We start from the raw sequence: 25,485 nt of genomic DNA, 5'->3' as shown, positions 1-25,485 counted from the left end.
CGAACTTTTGATGGACTGCTGTATATGGACTGTTGGAGGGAAGGAGAAGGACTGGCAACATCCGGCTGGATATCACGTCTCTTGAGCAATGCTCAACAGAAGATTTTGGAAAAGTGGCTCAGAAACGTATCTCGCGATTGAGTATGATACGACCAAGAACCCTTCCGAGATAGCTACAAGGTAATTGGCTGAAGCATGTCGACACTATTACCGAGTGTATTTGGGGTGGTGAGGCTTTGGAATCGCAGACAAGACTCATTTTCAAGCTACATGCGAATAATGGTCGGTCAGGAGTGGGTGTGTACAAGTTCCAGTGTTGTTCTTGCTGGTTGGGATAGTGTTCCCAAGACGAGTGACGAGTTTTTGGAACACACTCGAAATTCCACACGTAACCCATTATCAACTGCTACATGAAATTCTTTAATCAAAAAGATTTTTACTGGCATTTCTGGAAGCTTCATACCCAGTTTCCCCCAAGTCAATCCCTGGAAAGGTCAATACCAGTCTTGGGTCAAGGGGCCCAAAGCTTGGCATCTGATTACGTTTTGACATCGGACAGACACTCTGAATTTTGGAAATATTTTACGCGAAACTTTCAAAGATACCAGACATAGGCAGAATTGGCATGTCAAAGAGAATAGGAGAGAACTGAATCAAGTTCGTTGAGGGTTGTTTGCGTTGGTGATATAAGGAAAAGAGGGTGGGCACGTAATTGCTTTGGGGGGAACCGGTTCACGAGGAATCCTCCATCGCTGCCACTTCTTGCACCAATTTCCTGAAATAATAAGGGCATATGAACATTAGATGTGCCTCGGTGGCAGAGAAGTTGACTTTGTAGGTGATACTGATACCGGCAGCTCTAGTCAAAGCTGCTGCGGGTCCGAAGGAAGATGTCGTACTGTGATGCCATGCCGAAATCCAATACCACAATAATGTTATACGTAGTGAAAGATTCCCCATGTTGGGGATCACGTCCAGGTAGTCCTGATTCATCACTCCAAATTGTATATAGATTCTAACTGTCACTAGTCAAGACCAAGATTCTGCTGGCGTCCATGGTGTCCTGGCTAGCAAGAACCAGGCCGGAGGCCAGGCGACAGTGTTTTCAGTCTACATGTAAACAAACCACCCAGGTCATCTCTCACTTCATGTTCAACATCATACCACCGGCCCAGTATTTTAACCTCTCCTTACCGCCCCACGCGAGGTACCTTCCACTCTACCTCTTTGCGCAGACCCTCCTTGCTGCCAAGCCTAACTTATTGTAAACCTTATTCAATCGACTGTCCCTTAGTCCGCACAATACCAACACCTTCACTGAAACCAACCACCCCGCCCCCTTTTTGGTGTTTTCTTATTCTGGAGAATCGACAATAAGTTCGTGCCTCTCACAGATTTTCCCCTCGGCCTTCGGCCTTTTACAAGCTCCCCCCAACCATCACCAGCAACTCACTCGCAACAATCGCTTTCTATCTTCCCAAACTTGGATCAACCCATATTGCACTTCCATCGTCTTTGGCATCCAGTTCTCTTCACGAAGAGAAGCTCAAAGCAACTATCTGCTACTACAACCTTCACGTAACGCACCAACACAGCACGTCACCTTTCTCTCAACGACACCATGGATCAGACTGCGTCCAATAAATCCGCCACCATGGACAAGACCGCCCTCAGGAAATGGTAAGCCATACTTAACACGTGTTTCCTTTCACATCCGTGGCAGACAACCGTCCCTTGGCGACGTGGTATTGATGTCTAGCATCCAAACCACAATTATCCACTTCTTAAAACACTGGCAGCCACGCGCTTCTTTCCCTTTGACCCCGCTCTTTCATCATGGGATGTCCTGACCTACCTGGCATCTCGCTAACTCATCACCTCGTAGTATTCTCGCCATTGACCTTGGCAGCACCGCGCTCCGTGCCGCTTTTGTCGAGTGCGAAGCGCCTTACACTTTCCATCCAGTTCAAAACAGAGATGTACAAGCCAATAAAGACGCAGGCGCAACTGTCACGTGTAGGGGTGACTTTCCTGTCTCTTGCTGCCCCCTCGACCCCAACGATCCCTTTGCTAAGATCGGGGCCGACGCCGCCTCCGAGCCTGGCCATGTATCCGCCAAGTACCTGATGTACATCCTCGCCAACGTTGATGAGTCCGTCATGGCCGATTATCCTCTCTCAGCAGACCTTATGGCCCTTAAGGAGGATATACAGCTCCGTGAAGACTGCCGAACCATCTTAGCCATGCTGTTTGGACGCTTGAAAGAGCGCGTGGACGAGTACACCAAGAGAAAACATATGTTTTTCGACGAAATCATCCTGACCGTTCCCAGCCAGTGGGACGCACGTTTCGAAAATGTTTACGAGTCTATTATCACGGAGACTTTCGCCTATCGCAACGAAGAGGGCCAGAAGATTAAGAAGGACATCCACTTCTGCGGTGAGGCTGATGCATTAGCGCGATATATTATTCTTCACGAGGAAAGGGAGCTCGAAGACTGGGATGTTGTCCTCTTCCTCGACTTTGGAGGCCACTCCATGTCTTTTGCCACCATGGAACTGAAGAGAACCAAGAGCACTGGCGGCTCTGGCAACTCTAGTATGACCTTTCTGGAGCTGGACTCTGGCGGCTGCGCCGGTGGGAGCGAGATGTGGTCTCACCAAGTTGGCCAGTTGATTAGCGAAAAGCTTGCGGAGACTGAAGTGGCAGATACCGATGAAAGGAAGAAGTTCAAACTACTTGGTGATTTCAACACGAAGAAAATTGGCTTTCTGGATCAAATCACGGCGGGTAGTCTTCTCCCCCTTGTTTGCTTCGATGAACATGCTACCCTCACCACTGTCAGTCTACCACACGAGGAAATTAAGCGCTGCTTCGACACGGCGCTTGAGAGACCATTCGCAATGGCCAAAGAGCAGCTCAAGAAGTTGAAGGGTTATAGCAGAGACAAGAAATTCGGCGTGGTGGTAGCCGGAGGAACTCTCCAGAGCAACAAAGCAAGGGAAGCAGTCTTTGCCGACTGCGATATCCCGGAAGAACGAATCAAGTATACAACCGAGATCGATGTCACTTGGCTTTCATCGTGCAACTGTCACGGCGCAGCATTGGCCCATGTGAAGAAGCTGACGGTAGCCCAGTTCTTCGAGCAGGGCGCAGTGATTGCTCTTCAGCAGAGGGTTGGGCCCGTACACGACGCTGAGTGGGAGGAAGTCGCATATCTCTTGGTCGGACATGATACAAAGCATACGGCGAGCGTGTATAACAGATATACGGGCACGGAGATGAAGCTTGTCTGCAACCCCAACTATACTCAGGAGGTTGCGGCAGACAAAAACAAGGATGGCAACGTCGGCGAAGCTGGAGCAAGTGCTGGTTCAGCCAGAAACGCGACAGACAACAGCGACTCAAACCCTAACACCAATGTTCTCATCCCGATTGGGGATTGCTACGACCTGTGGCACCTTGGCTCTCACTTGGCCGGAAGACTTGTGGTCGAGGCATCCTTGACCTCACCAAGCGGCGCTGCATCTTCTGAGAGGACTCTCCATGTTTCCATCAGCCGCAAAAATCAGCGAGCTGCTTCAAGAGATAAAGTTGAAGACCTCCCCCTATTCCTCGATCCCGGACACAACGCTGTTCATGTAGATGTTGACGCACTAGGCCCTGAGGCGGCCAACCGACAAGCGGCGTTGAGGCAGCGTGAAGAAGAGCGTACCCGACCTGAAGAGAAGACAGCAGAGGCTTCAGTTGCGCAAGGCTCTGTAGTCAGGCCCGACAGTTCTTCTAAGTCGGCTAAAGCAAAGGCATCTAGGAACAAGCGGAAACGGAAGGACACAGAAGCTGATTCTGCTCAGCCCAGCAAAAGGCCGCGAACCCGTGCCGAACGTGCCGCTCTTGCCCAAACATCAGCTGATGATGAGTTGAAGCAACTTCCCTACAATGCCCCCTCTGTGTCGCGCAAAAGGAAAGCGACTGCCCCTGCTTCTTCCACAGCAACGAAGAAAGCACGAATTGCTTCCACCACCCCCCAGCCCAAAACCAACAGTAATTCTGACAACCAGTCAGACCAAGTCCTCCAAGGGCAGCCCCAAGGGCAACCCTCTACCCATGATGTGTCCCGGCACAACGACGAGGACACACATGCTCATATTGGTGACCAGCTCGACAATGAGCTGGATCAAAACCATGATCCTGCCGCCACAGCGAGCGGCCCACCCCTTTCCCCTGAGCGCAACAGCTCTAACAACAACCTCAACATCAACGGCAGCACCTCCCGTTCCACTCGAAACCGAACCGCCGCGAACGCCAGGGGGGCCATGGCTACAAGGGCTAGGTCCGATACCCCTGCTGCGAATGCCGACCGGCCGGCGACAACGTACACCAACGGCAGGTTTGCCCCGAGAAGCAGCCCGCCTAATAGACAACAGACAGAACCCCTTCCGGAACAACGTGGGCAACCCCAGCCCAGGCGATCAACTCGCTCAAAAAATGGGAAGTCTCCGGTAGCTGCCTCGCCAGCTTCCACACAACAAGGGCAACAACCTCAACAACCTGAACAAGGGCAAAAAGACCCTGAAATCCCTCCCCAACCCCGACCACAACCTCAACTTCAACCTCAACCTCGCCCCGAGCAAAAGGCTAGGCCTCAAGCCGGGCAATCACAAGTCCAAGCCCAAGCCGATGCCCAAACCCAAAACCAGGTTGTTGATCCCATACCCCCAGCTACCGCCGCCGACCCTGACATCTTCGACCGATTCACCGCAACGATTCTGGAACACGAGGGCATCCTCTCCCCAAGCTCCCGTTCCACCCGCCCCCGCCACCCTGTTGCCTCCGGTGAGATCAGAGAGATTGAGGAGGAAATACTGGATAGCATCACGGTCAATTCTAACTCTAACCGTCCTCTGGTTGATCAAGTTGTTGCTGAAGATAGGACTGTGGAGGAGGAGAAGGAGGAGGACGAGGAGGAAGAGATTTGTGATGACCATGGTGGTGACGATGGCGGTAACTGTGGCAATGGTGGGTCGGAGCCTGGGGATCTTGGTTTGGAGAGGTTACTCTCTTCATCGCATGAGCAGGGGAACGAGGAGCAAGGAGAATCATCTTCGCCTATTCTGGGAGAGCAGGGGGGAGGTAGTAGCCGCGGACGTAGCAGTGGACGTGGACGTGGACACGGAGGTGAGGAGGATGAGGTAGAGGGTAATGAGGAGCGAGTCGAACTTCCTGGCCCTCTCACAGTATCTCGACTCCAGCGGACATTCCAGACCGGGGTCCACGCCTCCACTCCTCCACAGGATGCAAGCGGCGGTAATCGGGTCGCTGGCGCCGCTGAGAGGAACAAGGAAAACCAGCGGCAACAGACGACTGGGGCCGGTACTGGGGCCGGCACCGGGAAGGATTCTCTACCCAGACCCAGCCGCAAAGAAAAGGGCAAGGGGAAGGAGGTCGTCAAACCCGCGCCCGCACCCGCGCCCGCGCCCGCACCCGCACCTGCACCCAGGCCCAGGCCAACGTCCACGCGCGACCTGCGGGCTTTGTTTGGTCAAGCCTCTTCCTCCGCCGCAGCCTCTTCCTCTTCCTCTGCCTTTGCCATCCCCAGCACCGCGCCTCCCCCCATGAACAAAGGCAAAGGCAAGGCCAAAGCCAAAGGAGCCAGCTTGCTCGAGCCTCCGTCTCCCACCGTCCTCGCCGCCTTGATAGCATCAACCGCCCCAAGGCCTATCCCTGACCGCCCCGAACCCACCCCAGCCCAGCCCACAGACACGAGCAATGGCATAGCCGATGGGGTTGTCGAAACGACAACTCCGGTCCATCTGCCCGGATATGCTCAAACGTCGAGAGCTGGACAGGGAATGGATAGGGATGGGACGGAAGTCGATGGTGGGCGGGAAGGGGTCGCGGACGCGGACGAGGATAGCGTTGAGTATGGGAGTAGAGTGCTTCGGAGGGCGAGTGCGAGTGCGAGGGAGGCTAGGAAGGCCAACCAGACGGCTGGGGAGAGTAGTAAGACTGGCAGCAATGCCAATGCGACTCCGACCAGGAAGAGGGCTCGCATTGACATTGAAGATCTCCTCTCGAATCCGGTTGAGTCTCGACCTCAATCTCAATCCCAACCTCGACCTCTGCCTCAGGCTCGGGAAGAGGAAGACCCTTCTCCGGCGAGGAAGAGGCAGAGGACAGGTAAGAGAGGAGGTAAAGGGGGAGAAGGCTCGAATGTGACCAAGAAGAGGAAGCGCTCTTGAGAAAGGCTTGAAAAGAGAGAGAGGCAAAGAGTTGTTCGAGGAGTGATGAGATGAGAGAAAGAGAAGGAGGTACGAATTTGTTTGCCAATAGATTATTTGCTTGTTTTGGTATCCTGATATTGCCATTCGATAAAGGGGCCCTCTGGATAGGGAGCATGTAGATCAAAGGGTTCTTTGGTCAGTTTAGAGGCTTGTTGAATATTTTTTCTCTAGATCTTTTTTGTTTGTCAGCCTAGCTCATCCAAAATCCCGTCGTACCTCCCCACCCCCGGGTCTTTGATACCTTTAATTGCTGGCATCTTTGATAGAACATGGTGAGCGTGACAGCAGTACTGAAAGGGTGGTAATACATTCCAAACATCAGGATAATATTTAGCAGATCATTGCTGTTGGCTCATCCAACAATTCTTGCCATAAACAAACAACATATGCACCCAGTGACAAACGCCCAACTTTTAACAGCCACCAACCCCTTATCATGCATCCATTACCTACCATTGCACCTGCCACCTCAAGAAATACACTTTACCTCACCAAACCCCTCCGTCCACCGCAAACTCCCCATAACAACCACCATCAACGCCAAACCCCCGCCCACACTCGCACCCCCATAAACATAGGCATGTCTCCGCCTCAACGCCGCCAACTCGGAAACCCACGTGGACACCGTCGTCAAGCACCCGCAAAACCCGTCGGCCACACCCTGCAGCACCTGACACCCCACCACTCCTCCCAAACTCGGCACATGGTTCAAATCCCACGCCATGCCCAAGACCGCCGTGCCTAGCATGTTCACCACAAAAGTCCCCAACGGAAAACTGGGCAGCCGTCCGTTGAGATGCGCCGAGGCGTAGAACCGCGTGAGACAGCCCAAGGGGGCAAAGACGAGGGCAAAGGTTGCCGTGCCGCGCCAGCGCTCTTTTTCTGGTTGAGCAGAGTGGCGGTCAGGTGGCCAGATACTCAGCAACACGGCGCCTAGCCAGCAGCCGAATCCCAAAAGGACGATGAGACGGTCGAGGATGCGGCTAACGAACGTGTAGGGCAGACCCAAATCGAAACGGGTGAAGAGGGTGGCGATGGCGATGGCGAGGTGGGCACCCGCAAAAAGGCCAGAGAGGGAGAGGGAGATGGTGGTTATAGTGACGGCGAGGAGGGCCATGAAGGAGTAACCGCCGTTTCGGGAGACGGGGGCAGCACTACTACCATGGGCAGCGAGGTCGTTGGAAAGCGCCAAGTAGATGTCCCGGATGAAGGAGGAGAAGGAAGTAAAAGAGCCGCAGAAGCCGGTTGCGAGACCGACGTAGAGCGGGATGGTCTTTTTCAGGGCCATGTGAGCTTTCTTGGCTGCTGCTGGGTCGATGTCCTTGGCTTCTTCATCATCGTCGTCGTCTTTTTTGGGGTTAGGTTGTTGTTGGCCCCAGTCTGGCCGGAAGAGCATGCGATCCTCAGCCAGGAAGCCCATAACCACACAGCCGGCAAAGTTGGGCCATATCGAGGGGAAGATAATGGGTGATTGTGGGTAGGCAGAGGTGAGGGCTTGTAGGCCCAGTCTGGCGAGGGTGCCGAGGAGGGAGAAGAAGATGAGGTACGAGATGGTGTAGAGTTCGGTGGCGAGGCGCGAGACTTTTTGTCTTTTGGCAACGACACCGGCTTGCTTTTCTCTTTCGTAGTCTTCTGCTGATGACTCGGGCTCTTGTGGTGGTGGTAGTGGTTTCCGTCTTTGTTCCCGAAGGTAGTCCCTATCGCGAGTCCTGACCCGCTCTAGAGTGTCAAGGCGAGTGATGGGATCCTCGTCTGGATTCTGGACTGGCGATATATTGGATGCCTCGAGGTGTGCATAGTCGTCTGGCACATCGTAGTTGAGGGGCGCGGCTGAGGCACGGCGCGAAGAGGCGCGAGGGTAACGGCCTTGTGACTGGTGAAGCGGATGTAACCCTGTCCCGGTTACATGTCCCTGGCTGTATCCATCATCTTGTCCTTGATTGTGATTGTGGTCGTCGACGAGGTTGCGCTGACGGTTGCGGTCGGGTGAATCAGGGGAATCTCCTTGCCCTCCAGTGTATCCCTCGGTATCGCTCGGGGCGGTCATCATCACTAATCCTAACAATACCGATATGGCCGTCCGTGGGGGAAGAAAGAGAGATACTACAACAGATCAAGCATCACCATAGGCCGCACATGTTTCCATTACCAAAAGGATGGTGGTTCGGGCTCGCTCTGATTCGCAGTGCATGTTTGTTGTTTCAAGGTTTCTGTAATTACTATCTCTGTACTGTGTAGCGTAAAGCCGATGACGGATCTGCTGAATCTGATAGTGACAGTGCCATTGTGACAGTAACGGCCTGATAGCGGTTACTGTACGGGTCTTTGACCTCACTCTTGTTATCTTATCGTCATGAATGCCGGGGGGGATGGAGACTGGGTGGAGAAAGAACGGTTCCCTGTCAAAGCAAAGGCCCCGCACCCCACTTGATCGTCCTGAATGCGGAGACGTCTCCAATCATTGACACAAGTGACCTTCCCTGTAAGGTACCTTGCTGTCCTTCCCCCCCCTCCGGTCCCTCACTGAGTGACTGCCAATGCTCACCGTCCAAGTACCAAACCTCACTGATGCTTGGTGTAGGTTGTTCGTTCCTGTCTTGGCTCAAGACATAGACATGGACACTGGGCCACTTGGAGTGCCGGGACAGGCGTCTTACGTATCCATACGCAGTAGAAGAAAGGTCAAGTGAGTTAGAGTAGCTGTGTAGTTGCTCAGATTCGCGGATAACAGAAGTACGCTAGAGACGGAATCAGTGCAACCTGCCCGAGGGGAGCTTCGGAACACGGCGATGGGAGCTTGAGTGCCATCTCACTCGCCGGAGTCGCCCTCTCAGCTCGGCCCCGTCCCACTCGCGGTCAGTCAGTCGTTGTCTGTCTGATAGATGATATGTAGCCTCCGTTAGATTCCCGAGACGTCTTCGTGTTCTTCCTATCCTACTACTCTTCTGTATTCCTCGTTTCAACTTTTTGTTGTTCAAACACACCATCGGTAGCATCAACATCTCGACGACACCACAACGACCACCACTATCATAGCAAACCAGAAAACCATATCAACACGTACCTCGTCGATTATACCGAATAACACCATCACCGCCACTACCAACACAAGACTGCTCATCATGTCTTCTCTACCACCCAACGTCCACGTTTCCACGCATCCCTGCCTCCTCGCCAAGCTATCGCAGCTGCGCTCCAAGACCACCAGCGCGCGAGATGTCAAGACCTTGATCCACGAGATTTCTTTGCTCTTGGGCTCAGAAGCTCTCGCAAAGGCCATGACCACGGCTCCCGGTCCCCAGGCGGAAACGCCCCTCGGGTTTACTTATGAGACTACTACGGCAACGCCGGGGAATATCTCGTTGATCCCGATTTTGAGGAGTGGATTGGGAATGGTGGAGGGTACGTCTTGCTTTCTTTCTTTCTTTCTTTCTTTCTTCTCTGGGTTTACTACCTGATTTCTTCCATTCGTTCTGTTTTGTGTTACTGTTGTCTCCCCTTTCTTCTCCTTCCTGCTACCGACTCCTGCTCTTCTCCTCCTCTGCTACCTATCTACTTACCATCCTCCCCCGCTGGTTTCGCTCTACATAAAGAGAACCTGGCTAACGACACCGCAAAAAAAATAAAACAGCAATCCAAACCATCCTCCCCCAACCCGTCCCAGTACACCACCTCGGCCTCTTCCGCGATCCCATCACCTTGGCCCCCGTCGAGTACTACAACAACCTGCCTAATCACCTCGTCTCCCCCACCCAGGAAACTGCCTCCGACCTAGCCATCATCCTCGACCCCATCATCGCCACCGGCGGCACCTGCGCGGCCGCCATCCAGACGTTGATCGAATGGGGCGCGAAGCGCGTCATTGTTCTTTCCGTGCTCGGCGCCGCCGAAGGTGTGAAGAAGGTAGCCGAGGAGTGGCCCGAGGGAACCGAGATCTGGCTGGCCGGTGTGGACCAGGAACTTACAAAGGGGGGTATGTTGAAGCCGGGATTGGGAGATGTGGGGGATCGCTTGTTTTTGACAATTGGCAAGTAAATGATGAGGGGAGGGGAGAGGAAATGGGAGTTAGATTTATTTAGTATTTGGATATACAATTGAACACCGTTATATGCATGTGCTGGTGTGTCGTTATGTCCTGTTGCTTACACAGTTTACAATTCTCTTTGAGTTACTTTCATTCGCACTTGATTGAGGAAGTGATTTGGTCTTTGTAAGATGAACTCGATGTAAAGGACATGTCATTCGATGGCACAATGACCGATAGGTTCTCCCAGCGTCTTTCACCTAGTTAAAAGCAACAAGGTAGTTCAATATTGTTCTGTTGGATGGTTTTGGGTAGTCATCAGGGCAACTCGAAACAAACTTACCCATAGCCAAGACAAAATAAATGATACACATCACTTGAATCGACAAGTCTCACTCGCAATTCTGCACAGAGAGAGAGAACTCTGCGGGGTCCCAGCACGGGTAATACTAATCACCCTCTATGCCATTTCACAACTGGAAAGGGCAAAAAAAAGATATGCATTAAGAGCTACCGCCCAAAACAAAAGCCCACCATTCCCCAAACGCCCAGGTATAGTCGGTGCAGATATCAGCACCTGTTTCCAAGTCAGACCACTAAACACCGATGAAATAGAACAAGGAAACAAGAAGGGAAGAGGAAAGTCACCGGCCCTCCAAATAGCCCCTAAAGAACACCGCTCAAACCTCACGGGCCTGCTCCGCCAGCGCTGGGCACACAATCAGTGCTTCGGCTGCTGCTGCTGCTGCTGCTCCTTCCTCTTCTGCGCGCGTATCTTCCAGCTCTCCTTTATCGCCGTCGCCGCGCTCAGAAGTTCCTGATCCGACACGCCATCCCTTATACTCGCCATGACGCTGGAGACGGTACTCGTATGGTTCGCCTCATTCTTATCGTCACGAAACCTGAACAGCCGCCACCGGTTTTCGGCATCCAGACAGCACTCCACCACGCGATCCTGCAACGGGTCGCCCAGCGCCTTGAGCGTCTCCCACTCGTCCTCCGCGATATAAAGTGGGTCCGGAAAGAGTTCGTATTTGCTTCCGCCCGGTCCGTCGTTGCCGCAGAAAACGTACAGTTCCGCTTGTGGGACCGAGTCGTAATCTGTAAATTGTTCGGGAAACCCTTCGTCAAGTTCGGCCTCGGTGGCTTGTACAAGGGGGAAATTGAGGCGCATGCGGAAATCCAACGTGTTCTCGTGCGGCGCTTTCCACTTGAGAATGTGCGGGTCGGTGCCGAAGTGGTAAGGGGTGGTGCGGCACGTAAAGATGAGACCGTCGCTGTCGTGTTTCAAGGCAGGTATTACTTCGCGGAACATGGTCTCGATGCCGTACGACAGCTCCATGCGCTTCATCTCCACCTTGAAGGCCATGAAGGGAATTTCCTGTGGGAACTGTTGAAGCAGCTTTTTGTAGGGTTCGTATATGTAGGCGCTGAAGTAGCCGAGGCGCTTGTCGAGAGGTTTGTTCAAAAGTTCGGCTTTGTCGTCGAGCGCGAGTAGGTCGAAGACGAGGAAGCGCGGTTCTTTTCGACCGTTTGTGCCGGGCACTGTGTCCATCACCAGCTCGCCGTCGATGATGGTGCCGCGATGAAAGGCTTGAATGTCGTTTGGCATGGGGAAGTGCATGCTGTTGCGAGGGAGGAACCAGTAGTCGTTTTTGCGGTCGATCAGGTATTGGACTTCCTGCCCTTCTTCGTCGACGGTCAGGTAGAGGAGGTAGCGAATGCCGTCGGATTTTTCGCAGACATAGTAGCTTTACGGATGGTTAGCCAGAAGTCATGACATGCGCAACCGTAACAGACGAGCCTTGGCTTACTCCTCTCTTCGTAGTTCCTCCAGGTGCTTGCGAGCAAAGCTGACGGGTTGTGCTCCGGGAAAGCCAATGGAACTCCTCCCTAGAATCCGAGCAACTTCTTCTCGCAGCGAAATGGCCAAATCGCGGGGCGCTTTGATGCCAGGCTTGGCAATGTCGGTAATGGGCCCTGGTTGTTCCATTGTGAGGGCGGCAAGCGAGAGCGGATCGTGGACGAGCGACGGGACACGACGTAGACGGTGGTGGTGATTTGCGACAGCTGTCTGGAGTAGAGCTGGCTAGATCCAATAGCTGTGATATGTCGTAGGTTCGATTCAATACTGGTTCTTTCAGGCTGTGCCGCGAGAAGAGGAATCGAAAAAAATGCTGGGTGGTGAACAATGGACTGTAAAAAGTTGTTGAGGTCAAAGTTGGTGTTGGAGGCCACGAATTGCTAAGTCTCGTCGACAAGAACGGGTCGTCATGAACTCTTGGGCGTGACGCTTATCTTATCGCATCCCCTGGACCGTCTGGACGACACGCTATAAGTGCCATGCCAACAGGGTGTAGCCCGTTTTCTGGATGCCACTCGAGGTTCGTGGGTGTACCCGTACTACTGTATAAATAACGGTTCTAAAAAGTGATGATTTCTCATTGGTCAAAAGTAGGCTGAAGAGTAGAAGAGAAGAGGGATCTGGAGAGACAAGCTAGCTTAAATAGGCTAAGAGTAGCCAATGCACGTGACACAAACAAGTGGGTCTCAGTTCCATTCTCACCGGGACTGTACCTACAGGTAGGTACTTACTGATTAAATACTGCGAAGCAAGGCCTACCATCCATATGCGCTACATGCCCTCTGGAACGCGACCAAGTGAAGGAGGCGACCTGGATGGAAACCACCTCCGTCATTCACATGGTACGTCTACTGTATCGCCCCAACCTCGGGGTATCTGTTTTCAGGTTCTCTAGAAATCAGGCATAATCGGACATGCATATGCCTGATTTGTATATATTATGCCCGCAAAACTAGTATTAAAAATGGAGTTTTGTTGCTACCCCGGAGAACTGTAACCTCAACTCTTCTTATACTCTGCCTTTTTTCATCTATTTTTTGGAAAGGCGCTGGATGGTGGATATTCGAAGTCAACTAACGTCTTGCATACAATTTCTGGCGGCCATGGATGTTGCAGTACAGTATGCTCACAGATCATGCCTGATTTCCACGGAACTTGAAAACGGATGCCCCGAGTCTACACGGTATTATCAGATTCCAAGTCTCCCATGTCTTTACACTCACCTTTGAGGTCCACCGTATGCAGTTGTAGTGGACAAAGGCTCAGGGGCAGCAACCACCAGTCCAATGCCGATCATGCTTTTGTCCAAAAAGTGAACTATCTGGCCTATGCAAGGTACGTTCCACCACACTACACCTCCAGATCTCCCCCGAGATTCCTTGAAAGAAGTGTGGAACCTGCCCATTCAAGGTTCGTTGTTGCATGTTACGTAGTTGCCTGCTGTCTGGCCCATTGCAACCCGTCCAACCTCTCGTCCAACATGCCCGCCTGGGTTGCACAAAATGAAGGGACAAATATCAGAAAATAGGTAGTCCTGCTCCATCAGTCGTAATGCATGGACTCTCATTATGTTTTATTCTCGTCTAAATTGATATTCGTCATCAAGACAAAAAACAACCCTTTTGACATCTCCTCAACGCCCGGAAAGTTGTTGGTACACTCTCCACATGATAAATCATCCCTCATGACGTTTGATATGAACCAACCCACTCGGAGAACGGACCACTCTGTTCGACTAAGACTCGTTGATCTTGTTGACCTCGGCCTTCGCTTCCTCCCAAGTCTCCTGGTTCTTCTTTGCCCACTCAATCTGGCTCTTGGCATACGCGAGCTAAGACCCAAGTTAGCAATTGGTCGTGATCGGTATACTGTAAATTGTCGTGGTCTTACCATGTACCGCTTGAGGTCATCCTCCTTCTCACGTTGAAACCTCTTTAGATCCTTGAGGACGCTCGCGCTCGCGTCCTTGACATCCTTGGCCGATGCAATCTGTGCTTGCTCCAGTTGCACGATGGATTCCCTAGTCTTTCCAATAGTGTCACGCCGGGTCCGCTCAGGATCAACGTCCACCACTCCTTGAACTGCGTGCCGAATTGGCCCAAAGATCTTGTTCGTGATCGAGGTGCTCGCCGCCTTCTTATGACTCGGGCTACCTCCTGTCCGCTCTGGCGCCCCGATCTTAGCAGATGGTGCCTGAGAGAAATCGCTGTGCGTAGGAGGAAAGTCCGAATCGATAGATGCAGTGTCCTCGCCACTCCCGTCCCTACGGTGCTGCGCCGGCGGTTCCCTCCTAGGGGGCTGGATCTGCTGACTACTGCTGAGATATTGATCGATCCTCCTGGCCTCCGCCTCACTTCTCTCTAGCGACTCCAACAGCGCCTTCTTTTTGTTGAGCTCATCCGTCGTCATCTCTTGCTGGACCCTCTTCAGAATCCGATAGCGCAGCACATTTCGTACAACCCCGGCGAATTGCGCACTTTCCCGCATGGGTTCGGCAAAACTGGCGCTCAACGAAGTGGAAAGCTCTTCCGTGGCAATGTATGACGAGTCTGCCGCCTGTCCAACCCTCTCAATAGCCGCTGAAACGGTAGGCGCCGTCTCTGACAAAGCAAAGGCGTTGTATCGAGCGCCGAGTTCTGAAAGGTCAGAAGCCAACGAAGACAAATGGTTCAGCGTGCGACGGTTTACTTTCTCCATCGGTCCAGTGAGTAGCGATTCGAGGTCCTTGATGGAGGTCTCAAAGGCAATGAAATAGGCGTCCAGGTCTTGCTCGCTGAGGGAGTTGGCGTCGGGTGGAAACCGAGCAAGGGACGCCGCCGCAGCACTGTCGAGAGCTTGTGTCGGCAACGTTTTCAGCTTGGCCGAGCTACTTGGCACAGGAAGGAAGCTGTGTCCAGCAGTCGGATTCGCAGGATCCAGGGGAGGCGCCTTCATAATCTGCTTTGGAATGGAGGACACGGGATGCGAATGGAGTACCTCCGTCTTTGGCTGCGTTAGCTGGCTGATTAGCTCCGTATCAAAAGGCCTTGTGACTTACCCAGCTTGAGTTTGGATCTAGGAATCGCCACCATACACCATCGGTACGGACTTGCTCCATGCGCCTGCACCGGTTCAGGAAAACAGCAAGCATGCGCTTTCGTAAGTCGATAATCTGCTGGTCTTGTTTGGCATTTGTGGGATTGGCAGCATAATCGGCCATCGTATGCTTCTCTGGTATGGGGGGGATGACCAGCGTGGGGTGAAGTCTCGTAAGGGCGTCTCTCAGTGACGCAAACTCGGAATATCGCCGACGAACGGTCAAGTCCTAGACAAAAGGACTGGTTAGCGAACACAATGCCAGCTAGTCGAGGGAAGCCGAACCTTACTCCAGTCTTAATGGTATACACAATAAATCTTCCGCCGCTTTCCTGACTTTTGCCTGCCTCGGTGATCAAAATGGGCAGCTCGGGGTTTTCGTATAGCATTTGCTCGATTCTGCTGTCATAGCCACCTGGCTTGCGCCGTGGTACAAGCTCGCCGTGGGCTTGGTCATCCGTCTCGTCATCGGTCGCAGCATCGCTTGCTTCCCTAGGGTAAGTGGGACCGGGTACTTCGTCGTCACCAGCATCCGAGGGCGTCAGAGGAGCATCGTACCGAACATCTTGGGGAGTTGGGAAGCGAGCGTCTATGGAATCTATCAAGTACCAATCGTTATCAGCGTCACCATCGTCATGGGCAAAGTCCCCCAGGCATATATCACCCGACTAATCGGTCATGGCAGAATTAGAATGGGCTGTCAAGATGGTCAAACTCACAATCGCGAGCGGTCGGAGAAGCAGGATTGGTCGAGGAAGCAAAAGAGTCACGGCGCTCAAAGCTCCCGTAAGGGTTGTTGTCTTCGTCGTTCCACATGACGCAACGTTTCTTCCTAGGCTTGAGCGGACGGTGGCAGTAGAGCCAGAGAGTTGACAGGAAGGCGCAGAGTCAAGGACCTGAGACGGATGTGGCAAGTGATTGCACGCGAGCAAGAGACGAAGGTAGACAAGAGACGTGGGTTCGCGGGACCAGGACCAGCACAATGGCGGGGTTTCGAGACTAGAGGCCGAGGGCGGATTTGGCAGAGGGAGAGATGTCGAGGGCCACAGACGGGAGTCGCGAAGAGAGGTGAAGATTGAGGGTGGACGTAAAGCTAATGGGGATGGCGTACATGTAAGTATGAGTGCGCGTATGTATGATGATCACAAGAGCTTCTGCTTGGTTTGCTTAGTTGGAACACACAAACAGAGGTCGACGATGGAGAGGATGGCCACAACCCAAAACCGAGTGCAAGTGGAAGATGGGACTTGTTCTTCTCAACAAGTTCCAGTTGCTGCTTCCATGGTCTATGGTAGGTTCAGTTCATGCTGTTCGTTGCACTTGTATCATCCATGGGCGGCTATGGCGCAGCTACCTCTACCAGTAGGTCGGGCGGGCACGGCGGGCAGCGGGCAGCTCATGGCTATCACCCCAGAAATGACGACTACAGCGATGCACGGACCATTCTTGGCACATAGGTATCTACTAATACATCGATGAAGTGCAAGCCTCAACAGTCCGTCCTCCTTCTTTCTACACTACTACCTACCTCTACCTACACAGCACCATATGTAGTCCAGCTGCCGAGATGCAACCTCCATATTGTCTAGTAGTACGAGTACCAGGCAACTTCCATTTGCTCGTTTGAAGGGAGGCAATGTATGATTTCTTTCTAAACATCCTCGACTCGAGAAGCAGCAGCTTGGTCTTTCATCTGATCTCGGAGACCTCAAACGCCGTGCTGCAGTTCTGCCAGGCGCTTCATCCAGATTCCGCATGATCTTGCCTCTAGTAGACTAGATTATTGGCTACTAGACCTAAACTCCTGTCAGAGGCCCAAGTACCAAGACAACTTCTTTCCGTTCGTTGTGTACACTGGGGCTACTTCGAGACTACGAGCGGTAGTACCTCCAGAGTCGACGCCAATTCCTTTAGGGAAGCTGTTCTTCGACCGTACCTTCCTTCCTTCCTTCCTTGACATTGCCAACAACGTAACTGAATACTTCCCTTCCGTGTCACGTCACTTGCAGGTTCTTCAGTTTCTCTTCTTCTCTTCCGTCAAATCAAACAGTTTGTTGTCAATGTGTTTCTATGGCGTCAACCTACTGCACTGCACCACCACTCGTTACAATACTTGCAAGGTTCCAGTCTCATTGCCCTGTCACCAAGAGGTATCCTCGAGAGAGCTGCAGCTCCACCGTCGGCTCTACGCGTATTCTGCACCCGCTCCAGCTCCAAGACGTCCTCGGGAAACGGCTCGTCACATATTACTCCCGGATTCCGTCACCAACCATCTCTTTGCAGGCCCCGCGTCGACGAACGACTGGCGACATTCACGCGTACAAGGCTGCGCTGCGCGGTGGACTCTGTCCAGTCAACCATAGTGAAAAGCGTCTTAGTGGTCGTCTCAGTGGTCTGTAGGCCTGCTTGCCCGCCTGGCTCCAGTCACAGTAAGCCCGTCCGTCTACCTACCCCACTCTCGCTGCCCGTGTAACTCTACCAAACACTGAGGTAGCCCTTCAGTCAAAGCCCTTCATCCGGTTCTGAGGCTTATCAGATATAAAGCACCATGTCCGACTCCAATCCTCAGTCTAATAAACGAAAGCATCATTCAACATCTTCTGCTCCCCACGCCCAAGAACCACCAAAACGAAGCAAGCACGAACCTAACGGGGCAACAACAACCTCGTTCACATCCATGGAAGTCGACAAGGCCAAGCACCACCCCAATGCTGTTCCCACTGCTGTCCCCGTCGGAGCGGCCATCTTCGATGAACCCGTCTCATACCTAGACCTCAAGGCCTGGATCGCCGAACAAGAAGCCCTACCCCAGCCGGAGCCACTCACTGATATCCAGAAGAGAGCCATTCTGGACCTGAAGAATTCCATTGTCAAGACGAAGCATAATTTTGGCCTTAACGAAGCTGATTGGGTCTCTTTACTCATGAGTAAGTCTGTACATCCGTGTCTACACAGGCTCCTACTCATAGATACGCTACACAGGATACCAGCAGGCCCATCAAGCCGAACAGTGTGTGGTCGAATATAATGATAGCCACCAAAATCCGGTTGGCAAGGTTGGGTTCATGTGCTTTGTCTCACTTCAAGTCACCAGGGACTGGGAGCCGATCCTCTTCCCCAGCGAAGAGAATGGTCTATTGCAGGACGAGATTACCGGAGCACCTTACGTCCCGCAATTTAACAAGAAAAAGGACGCAAAACGGTACGCAGCCAAGTGTGCTATCGAGTGGCTTATGTATCAAAGGTACATGCCCTCAGATTGCAAAAATGTGACTTTCAGCAGTTTCAAGGCGACGCCCAAACCTGCCAATCCCCAAATCGGGCAGGCGAAGAAAACAGCTCAAGTTGCGGTTGTGCACCCTTCGATCATTACTCCCCAGCGGACCCCTACGGCACCGGTCGAAAGCAACGGATTCGCTAATGATAATGGCACCGTGTCTGCGCCCATCTTCATCCCCGCCACGCCATCGCCTCCCGCGACCGGGGAATCGGAATCGCATAACGATAGCAACGGTGCCTCTCCGGATCCAAATGCCGTGAGTAACACCGAGAAGTCATTGGCACCCTATCTTGCCAAACCTCCTCCGGCTGCCGCGCCTATTTGTAGGAAAGCCACCGATAATCTTCTTGATATTGACGTCCATGACGATAGTATCTCGGTCCATCAACGAATAGCTGAGATGTGCAGGAGATTGGGGATGACAATGCCACAAATCAAAGTCGAGCTGATTCCTGAGACTCAGGACATGTTCCGCGGCCGGGCCAGCTTTCCGATCGAGGCCGGGCCGGTACCGGAGCATGTCGGGCGAGTGGAAAGCGGTTTATTGATGAAGCGCACCAAGGAGATGGTGGGTGAGCAAGTTCTGGAATTTCTGTTCCAGCTTGAGAAGAAACGGCTTGCGGAGGCGGACCTTGTTTGGGAGGATGTTTGAGGCTGCGCAGGGAGTAAATCTATGGTATCAGGCAGTGATGGGGTCTGTGGTGTTTACCTCCGCTGGTATTTGGTTGCCTATCTCGAGTGATGGGAGGAACATGGCGCAAGCGTCTGTCCACGCCACGAGCTCGTATCGATGATGGTCTCTGATCTTTGGATCTCGGAGCAGTTTTGGAGTTGTCAAGTCTACCCATAGGAGGGATGATGTTGATATTGTTCACGGTATAGCGACCATCTCCCAAGTTTACTGTGGAAATCTCGCCTCGAACCTACAGAAAGGCAAAATCGAGCAGCGAAGTAACTGTAACACTATGATCAACGAAATATATTTTCAGTCATGACCGTCAAAACTCATAATCAGCACCGAATTGGACGGAGCAGGGGCAGTCATGCCTTCTCCACGTTGATTAACAAAACCAAGACAATTCTGAAGCATTACCGAGATCAAACGCCTTGCCAATAAAATCTCAACCACCAGCGTTGAGTATAAGTAAAGCTCATACATCGTATCCCGCATCACCTCTCTTCCTCCACTCCCTCTTCTCCTTTCGCCCCATCACCCTCCTTCCCACCATCCTTCTCCTGTTGCCTCTCTTTACTCGTCGAGATAACCTCCAAGCCAAAAATCCCATCCCCCAACGGCCCCATTGCCAGTCCCGATTTCTTTCCCCCTCCTCCTCCTCCCGCAGCCTGGCCCTCACCATCCTCATCATCATCGCCAAAAAGAAAGGCATTACGTTCCCTTGAGGCGTTACTCATGCGACTACTCTTTCCGAGACTTTTCTTCCTTGGCTTAGTTTTAGCTCCTCCTCCCGTCCCAGTGATGGGGTGGCTAGAGGTGTGAGAACTAGATGGTCGACCACGACCACCTAAATCTGGAAAAGCAGTGGTAGGCGAGCGGGGTGGGGGGAAGGTATTCTTGGTATAGTGTTGCTGTGTTGACGAAGAGTTAGGGGCGGAGAAAGAAGGAGAGTCGGGTTCGAGCATCCAGGCGAAGGAGGATTGGGCTATTGTTGAGCGGGTGGGGAGGGGTTCAGGGCGGTGGGGCGGTTGTTCCTGCTGTTCTTGTTGTTGTTCTTGTTGCTGTTGTTGTTCTCGGGTTTCTGATTGCGAGGGTGAAGAAGAGGAAACTGGGTCTGGGTGGGTTGGTGGTGATGATAGTGTTGGCTCGATGGGGTTGGCTGAGGGCGGTGATGCTGGTGGCTTGTGAATGCCGGCGGGAGATGAAGAGGGGTCGTTGCCGTTGCTGGTTTGGGGCTTGCTTATAGTGTTTTCGGGCGTCATCATTTCCGTTGGGGTTTTGGGCGGTTCATCCGCTTCCACCGTTGATTCTGGTACAGGTGCAGGGGGTAGGGTATTTACAGTCGATGCCTGTGATATGCTAACTTCGGCTTCCGTTTCCTCTTCCACGATCGACGAAGTCATCACCACCGGCGTTATATCCAAGGCGACCGTCGGTGACCTTGAATCGGTATTACCCCTGTGGCGAGAAGGCGACAGGCTGAGGGCGTTGAAGGCCGGAGCAGAGGGAGTCGGGGACGACGGTGCTTGTGGTTCACGCTCAGGAGCGGACTCCTCCAAATCATCAAGTATCAATGATGAGTCCTCCAGGCACGCCTTGACAAACTGGACCTTTGCCGCGGCAATCTCCACGGCTTCTACGTACTTTTCCTTGTCGGTTGTTTCCCCTAATCCCGAAGCGGCGAGCTGTTTGAGGCTGGTGACTGATTCGTCCAACATGGTCGCTAGCTGTCTGTTTCTCTTCTGCATACTTGTGACCGTATGTTGCGGTGGTTGGTAGAGATATCCGTCACGCAAAGGGCTGCGGGGGGCTGTACTCCTACTAGATGAGCGAGCTTCCTGAAGACCCTTTTTGATCTCGCCCATGGCGTCTCTTACGGCTCGGTTGATGCCCAGTTTCTCTCCGCGTTCAATCATGTTCTTAGCAGCGCCGGAGAGCAAGGCTTCAACGCCTCCGGGTTGTTGTAAGGAGGACAACGGTGATCTGGCTCCTAGAGTCCGCTGACGCAAGCTGCCAAAGCCATGTTTGGAGGGCGAGGCTGGCGGTTGTGGTGGACCTGGGCTAGTGACTGAAGGAGCGGCTGATGAGAGCAGCGGGTGCTTTCCGGTGTGTTTGAAGATGACGGTGGCGCCACCAGTGGGGTTAGGATGGTCTCGTAGGTAGAGGGCGTCATCGACAAAGGTGTAAGGGCCTTGAGAGTCTGGAGGGACTGGGTAGCGGAGGAGAAGTTGCAGAGCCATGGCGTAGTCGCATTCGAGTACTGTTTTCGCGTCATGGTGTCAGTTGCCTGGTTTCGCTCAGAAAGTGCCAAAGAAGAGAGTGTCCTCACATGTCCATCGGATTCTCAGTAGCATGGCTACACATATGAGATCTATCAGATCCAAGTTTGGGTCGAGAGCAAAAATCGTGTCCCATAATACAAGCAACTGTTCGAAGGGGAACTCTCTGCCAAACAAAAGGCGGATCCAGCGGATGAGGAATATCTGAGGAAGGATTTCAATCTCCTTGAGATGGCTTGCAAGTTCAGGATCCACCTGCATAAGCAACTCGTCGTGAATGTGCCTACTTTTCTCGACAATGGTGTTTTGCTCGCCATTGGCATCACTACCGACTTCGTAAAAGGCGCTTGCGCGTGCCATGAGCATGGAGAAGATAGTGTAAGCGTCATGTTCAACGTATGCCGAGTCCAACATGTCAAGCATAAACGGGCCAACCTCTTGTTCGGCTGCCACAGTCTTTCGGTCCAGAGCGTCCTGGGTGAGGACATGAACGATAGGGGCAAGCAGTTCGTGCATGCCCTGCCGGTAGCCTCCCACACCAGGATTGAGTTTGCAGTAGAGGAACAGAATATCCAGGATCATGGCCTGGACAGAGTCTTGGTGATAAAGGGGGTCATCCGGCAGCCGTTGGACATCCTGCAGGATTTCCGACCGGATGAGCTCATCTTTGCGCACCAGTTCCCAGGGCGAGTCGGCGTCGTCTGCCAGAGGATCAACAGGTAGCTTGGCCAGCAGTTCCGGGTGCTTGATAAAGCGAAGATGCTTCTCATGGATGGATGCATAGGAACTGCGACATCCGCTCAAGATGTCGCCCCACTTTTCAGTTGGCGAGTCTCGGAATACAAGAAGCATCTTCCAACAGACGGAGCGGCAACCTGCCAGGCATGGACTGTCTTGGGGGTGGTGCTTGATGGCCTGCTGGAGATCTGCAAAGCTCGAGGGTTTTGAGCTATATCGCATCGTCTCTTCCCATCTTGACCTGTGGGCAGGGTCAGCATGTTGGCTGTTATGGTATTCTGAGGAGTGGCCATAACGTACTTTGCTTCGGATAATGGTTTCATGACTTGGATGAATGATGTGACGTCGAAGATGCCACGGTCCCAGTAATCCGCTACTTTATCTAGTCACTTCAGGACAAGTGACGCTATCAACGAGTTGTTGGTTGTAAACAAATAGAAAGCTGATCAAGGTCGGAAACGGTAGGTAGTGTGTATATGTATCTCTGCTGTGTATGGGCACAGACGACGCCATCAACGATGTTGAAATATGTTGTAGAAAGATGCCGAGATGAAGGGAATCCTGGATGTTCCCGTTGTCAGTATAAACCTGACTTTGAGGTTGAAGAGGGTGATCCTAGGTACCGACCTACTGATGCGTGATGGTTACAGTTCATGGCTGCCAAGACTTCTTCAGCGCTCTGTGAGAGTGCGAGTGCGCTGAACTAATGGTGGGGCACCTCGGCCAGTCAGGTCAGGTCAGGGGAGTGTATGGTGGGGCCGGACTTGTCCGCTATTCCAGGTCCTCTTCCGCGTTGACGACCAAGGTCGCGTACCTAGGTCTCGAACCTCGTCCGGCAGGCATCCTCGTCCATTCATTTCATCATCACTCTCAAGTCTCAACACATCACGACGAAATGCGTTTGTACAGTCTCGCCTTCAAACACAAACGCCAACGACGCCTCGTATAAAACGGTCAACTCCTAAAGTACACCCATCATGTCAGCCGATCTCTTTGCGGCCTTTGGGGCTTCATCTCACGATCAAGATTCTCAGTCAAATCCGGTTAACAACAGCAGCGACCCCTTTTCCTTCTTGACATCAAACAACAGCACCTCCTTACCACCGCCAAAGCCCCCACAACCACAGCCACAACAACAACCAGCTCCTGTCTCTATACCATGGCCTTCGATACCGCCTAGCCAACCCCAAACATCAAGTCTATGGGGCGATCTCGGCACGTTGGGAGGATCCCAAGGAGGGTTCCAGAGTTTCCAATCCGCATCGCCAGCTCCAGCACCTCCGAAACCCGCTGCGCCGGACGTGGAGGATGAGGACGGTTGGGGAGATTTTGAAGTTGCCGCCACCCATAACGCAAGTTTACAAAGCCCATCTCCTCCGGCCAGCAACGTTGGACCGCCCCAAATTGGTCGCGTCAGAAGCCCCACGCTTGATCTGGTGTCGAATAAGCTCGTCAATCTCGACTTGTCTTCAACTGGCTCTCAACCATCCGCCAACAAGCCTGTACAGAAACCCGTGATTAAGCCTATCCGAAACGCTGACCCAAGCGTTTTGTTCGATGCCGATGACTTTGAGCTCCAGGAGGTAGACGGTGAGGAAGACGACGACGACGACGAGTTCGGTGACTTTGAAGGCACTTCAAGTCCCGCGCTCATTGTCCCAGCCGCCGGTCCCGGCACGAAAGAACCCAAGAAACAGCCCCCTGGCCTTTTCCTATCGGGCGGCAATTCCCAGACGCTGCATCCAGCAGCGCCAAAGTCTCCGTATGCGTCGTCCCACGCTCGGAAACTCAGCGATGTCAAGGAGCTCAAGATCAAGACACCAGTGACCTCGGGCTTTCCTAAAGAGGTCAAGGACCGAGAAGCGTCCCCGGTCACAGCCTGGCCGTCCGGTACTGGTGATGGTTTCGGGCATGAGTGGGATAAGTTCGCAGACCATGCTGTCAGTCACACAAAGACACTGACAAAGACGGCTGGTAATACCAAGACACCAGCAAAGAAACCAGAGCTAGAATCTTCTTTTGACTCAGAATGGAAGGACTGGGAGGAAACAGAGACAGTCCAACCACAGGCTGTCGGGATTGCTTCCCAAACCACCAACTCTGACAAACGTCCTCCGCCTACGAACGTGCCTCCGCCATCTATCTTGCTCTCCATACTGCCCCAGCTCCTCGATCTTTCCAAAACAACTCTGCTCAAGATCAAGGGTTTGCCTGCGGCCAAGCAGCATGCTGTTGCTTCCGACCCTGCCACAATGATATTTCTGCGCGGTTATCTGGCCTTGGCTACTGTGACGGGCAGGATCATCGCTGGCCGAAAGCAAAGGTGGCAACGCGATAAATTTCTTATGCAGGGCATGTCCATCTCAGCCGCAGGAGGCATGAGAGGAATGAAGCTTGCCACTGTTGACAAATCTCAGTCTGCTAGAGACGATCACAGTGCTGTCGCGGTTCTGGATGTCTGGGCCCAGCAAGAGGGAAGTCTGCGCTCTACAGTTACGGCAGCTAATGCCGCCTCGGATACCAAACTCAAGGTCCCTCAGCTCAAGCTCGCTCTCCCGGTCCATGTAGCCAAGAACGTACCCACGGCACCGAAACCCTGTGTGATATGCGGCCTCAAAAGGGATGAACGAGTTACTGGAGTTGACTTTGATGTCGAGGATAGTTTCGGTGAGTGGTGGGTCGACTTCTGGGGACATAGGGCATGCAAGAACTTCTGGGTAGAGCACGAAGCCAAGTTGAGACAGCGATGATTATCAAGCAGCAGCAACAACAACAACAACGACAACAACAGATAGCCTCTGGATTCCCAACTCTACTCGCTGGCCGCCAAACATCAACACCATGAACCATATGCGCGTATCCGGGGCGAGTAACTATCAGGCGGCCAGTATGCGTACCTACAACTTACACGTGGACGCTCATGTGAAGAGAGTGCCAACGAGCGACGAGTGTGTAGGCTAAGCCGTACTGTACCCAGCTCAACAGGGGCCAAACTCCCACATCAGCCCCGCTCCTTTGGTGATAGAGTGAATGTACAAGTTCAATCTCATCCTTGGATTTACATGACACGCACTCCCTGGCCTCGTCCTATCTGTCTGCTCGCCTACCACAATAGCGACATGTCACATGTGGGGGAAGTGCTAGCGTGTTAGCGAGCCTACTGGAACACTAACGGGTTACGTCATACTTGGCACGCAAATGCGTTAAGACCCGGATTAGACCGTTATTAGCCTCCTCGGGGAGGCATTCGCCCGATCGGTTTCGG

At 52.9% G+C, this 25,485-nt stretch overlaps 8 protein-coding genes across 10 annotated transcripts; 4 read left to right on the top strand and 4 right to left on the bottom strand.

Annotated features, from left to right (window-relative positions):
• Positions 1–1,621: 1,621 nt before the first annotated feature.
• On the top strand, positions 1,622–6,242 carry NCU06263 (hypothetical protein; the record flags this gene model as incomplete). Its single annotated transcript, XM_957774.1, has 2 exons — positions 1,622–1,680; positions 1,886–6,242. 2 exons carry the CDS (start codon positions 1,622–1,624, stop codon positions 6,240–6,242), a joined length of 4,416 nt encoding a protein of 1,471 aa, XP_962867.1.
• Positions 6,243–6,421: 179 nt separating this feature from the next.
• NCU06262 (chromosome condensation protein) lies at positions 6,422–8,469 on the bottom strand. The gene is made up of 2 exons (XM_957773.3): positions 6,526–8,469; positions 6,422–6,457 (listed from the first exon to the last, which is right to left on the bottom strand). Exon 1 carries the CDS (start codon positions 8,332–8,334, stop codon positions 6,754–6,756), a length of 1,581 nt encoding a protein of 526 aa, XP_962866.2. The 5' UTR covers positions 8,335–8,469; the 3' UTR covers positions 6,422–6,457; positions 6,526–6,753.
• Positions 8,470–9,029: 560 nt separating this feature from the next.
• On the top strand, positions 9,030–10,397 carry NCU06261 (uracil phosphoribosyltransferase). Its single transcript, XM_957772.2, has 2 exons — positions 9,030–9,686; positions 9,916–10,397. The coding sequence occupies exons 1-2, from the start codon at positions 9,407–9,409 to the stop codon at positions 10,317–10,319; spliced, it is 684 nt and encodes a 227-aa protein (XP_962865.1). The 5' UTR covers positions 9,030–9,406; the 3' UTR covers positions 10,320–10,397.
• A 326-nt stretch (positions 10,398–10,723) lies between these two features.
• NCU06260 lies at positions 10,724–12,758 on the bottom strand. Of its 2 annotated transcripts, none has more exons than XM_011395602.1 (2): positions 12,113–12,758; positions 10,724–12,059 (listed from the first exon to the last, which is right to left on the bottom strand). In XM_011395602.1, the coding sequence occupies exon 2, from the start codon at positions 11,930–11,932 to the stop codon at positions 11,030–11,032; it is 903 nt and encodes a 300-aa protein (XP_011393904.1). In that variant the 5' UTR covers positions 11,933–12,059; positions 12,113–12,758; the 3' UTR covers positions 10,724–11,029. The 2 variants fall into 2 exon arrangements, with proteins under 2 accessions (XP_011393904.1, XP_011393903.1); XM_011395601.1 differs by having other exon boundaries at positions 12,123–12,758.
• An 846-nt stretch (positions 12,759–13,604) lies between these two features.
• Positions 13,605–16,595, bottom strand: NCU06259 (sorting nexin-41). The gene is made up of 5 exons (XM_957770.3): positions 15,967–16,595; positions 15,538–15,845; positions 15,210–15,476; positions 14,063–15,154; positions 13,605–14,003 (listed from the first exon to the last, which is right to left on the bottom strand). Exons 1-5 carry the CDS (start codon positions 16,061–16,063, stop codon positions 13,908–13,910), a joined length of 1,860 nt encoding a protein of 619 aa, XP_962863.3. The 5' UTR covers positions 16,064–16,595; the 3' UTR covers positions 13,605–13,907.
• Positions 16,596–16,781: 186 nt separating this feature from the next.
• Positions 16,782–19,542, top strand: NCU06258. 2 transcript variants are annotated; one of them, XM_011395600.1, is made up of 3 exons: positions 16,782–17,676; positions 17,792–18,174; positions 18,230–19,542. In XM_011395600.1, the coding sequence occupies exons 2-3, from the start codon at positions 17,796–17,798 to the stop codon at positions 19,177–19,179; spliced, it is 1,329 nt and encodes a 442-aa protein (XP_011393902.1). In that variant the 5' UTR covers positions 16,782–17,676; positions 17,792–17,795; the 3' UTR covers positions 19,180–19,542. The 2 variants fall into 2 exon arrangements, with proteins under 2 accessions (XP_011393902.1, XP_011393901.1); XM_011395599.1 differs by having other exon boundaries at positions 16,782–17,684.
• NCU06257 (hypothetical protein) lies at positions 19,500–22,840 on the bottom strand. Its single transcript, XM_957768.3, has 3 exons — positions 22,521–22,840; positions 21,533–22,461; positions 19,500–21,463 (listed from the first exon to the last, which is right to left on the bottom strand). The coding sequence occupies exons 1-3, from the start codon at positions 22,541–22,543 to the stop codon at positions 19,698–19,700; spliced, it is 2,718 nt and encodes a 905-aa protein (XP_962861.3). The 5' UTR covers positions 22,544–22,840; the 3' UTR covers positions 19,500–19,697.
• A 235-nt stretch (positions 22,841–23,075) lies between these two features.
• NCU16646 (hypothetical protein) lies at positions 23,076–25,268 on the top strand. Its single transcript, XM_011395732.1, has one exon. The coding sequence runs from the start codon at positions 23,198–23,200 to the stop codon at positions 24,968–24,970; it is 1,773 nt and encodes a 590-aa protein (XP_011394034.1). The 5' UTR covers positions 23,076–23,197; the 3' UTR covers positions 24,971–25,268.
• Positions 25,269–25,485: the final 217 nt, after the last annotated feature.

This window comes from Neurospora crassa, linkage group III (genome assembly GCF_000182925.2).
Source record: "Neurospora crassa OR74A linkage group III, whole genome shotgun sequence".
NCBI classification, from domain to species: domain Eukaryota; kingdom Fungi; phylum Ascomycota; class Sordariomycetes; order Sordariales; family Sordariaceae; genus Neurospora; species Neurospora crassa.
Note: the sequence above shows the minus strand (reverse complement) of the source record. Positions and strands in the feature narration are given on the sequence as shown.

Coding starts and splice junctions, on each gene's coding strand:
- NCU06262 (XM_957773.3), bottom strand. CDS start 8,334: ATGATGACCGCCCCGAGCGATACCGAGGGATACACTGGAGGGCAAGGA.
- NCU06259 (XM_957770.3), bottom strand. CDS start 16,063: ATGTGGAACGACGAAGACAACAACCCTTACGGGAGCTTTGAGCGCCGT. Junction 15,477..15,537: donor TGTATACCATTAAGACTGGA/GTAAGGTTCGGC, acceptor CCTTTTGTCTAG/GACTTGACCGTTCGTCGGCG. Junction 15,155..15,209: donor TAGATCCAAACTCAAGCTGG/GTAAGTCACAAG, acceptor ACGCAGCCAAAG/ACGGAGGTACTCCATTCGCA.
- NCU06257 (XM_957768.3), bottom strand. CDS start 22,543: ATGAAACCATTATCCGAAGCAAA. Junction 22,462..22,520: donor AAACCATTATCCGAAGCAAA/GTACGTTATGGC, acceptor CCCTGCCCACAG/GTCAAGATGGGAAGAGACGA. Junction 21,464..21,532: donor ACTGAGAATCCGATGGACAT/GTGAGGACACTC, acceptor ACGCGAAAACAG/TACTCGAATGCGACTACGCC.
- NCU16646 (XM_011395732.1), top strand. CDS start 23,198: ATGTCAGCCGATCTCTTTGCGGCCTTTGGGGCTTCATCTCACGATCAA.
- NCU06261 (XM_957772.2), top strand. CDS start 9,407: ATGTCTTCTCTACCACCCAACGTCCACGTTTCCACGCATCCCTGCCTC. Junction 9,687..9,915: donor TGGATTGGGAATGGTGGAGG/GTACGTCTTGCT, acceptor AAAATAAAACAG/CAATCCAAACCATCCTCCCC.
- NCU06258 (XM_011395600.1), top strand. CDS start 17,796: ATGTCCGACTCCAATCCTCAGTCTAATAAACGAAAGCATCATTCAACA. Junction 18,175..18,229: donor TTGGGTCTCTTTACTCATGA/GTAAGTCTGTAC, acceptor TACGCTACACAG/GATACCAGCAGGCCCATCAA.
- NCU06260 (XM_011395601.1), bottom strand. CDS start 12,301: ATGGAACAACCAGGGCCCATTACCGACATTGCCAAGCCTGGCATCAAA. Junction 12,060..12,122: donor GAGGAACTACGAAGAGAGGA/GTAAGCCAAGGC, acceptor CCATCCGTAAAG/CTACTATGTCTGCGAAAAAT.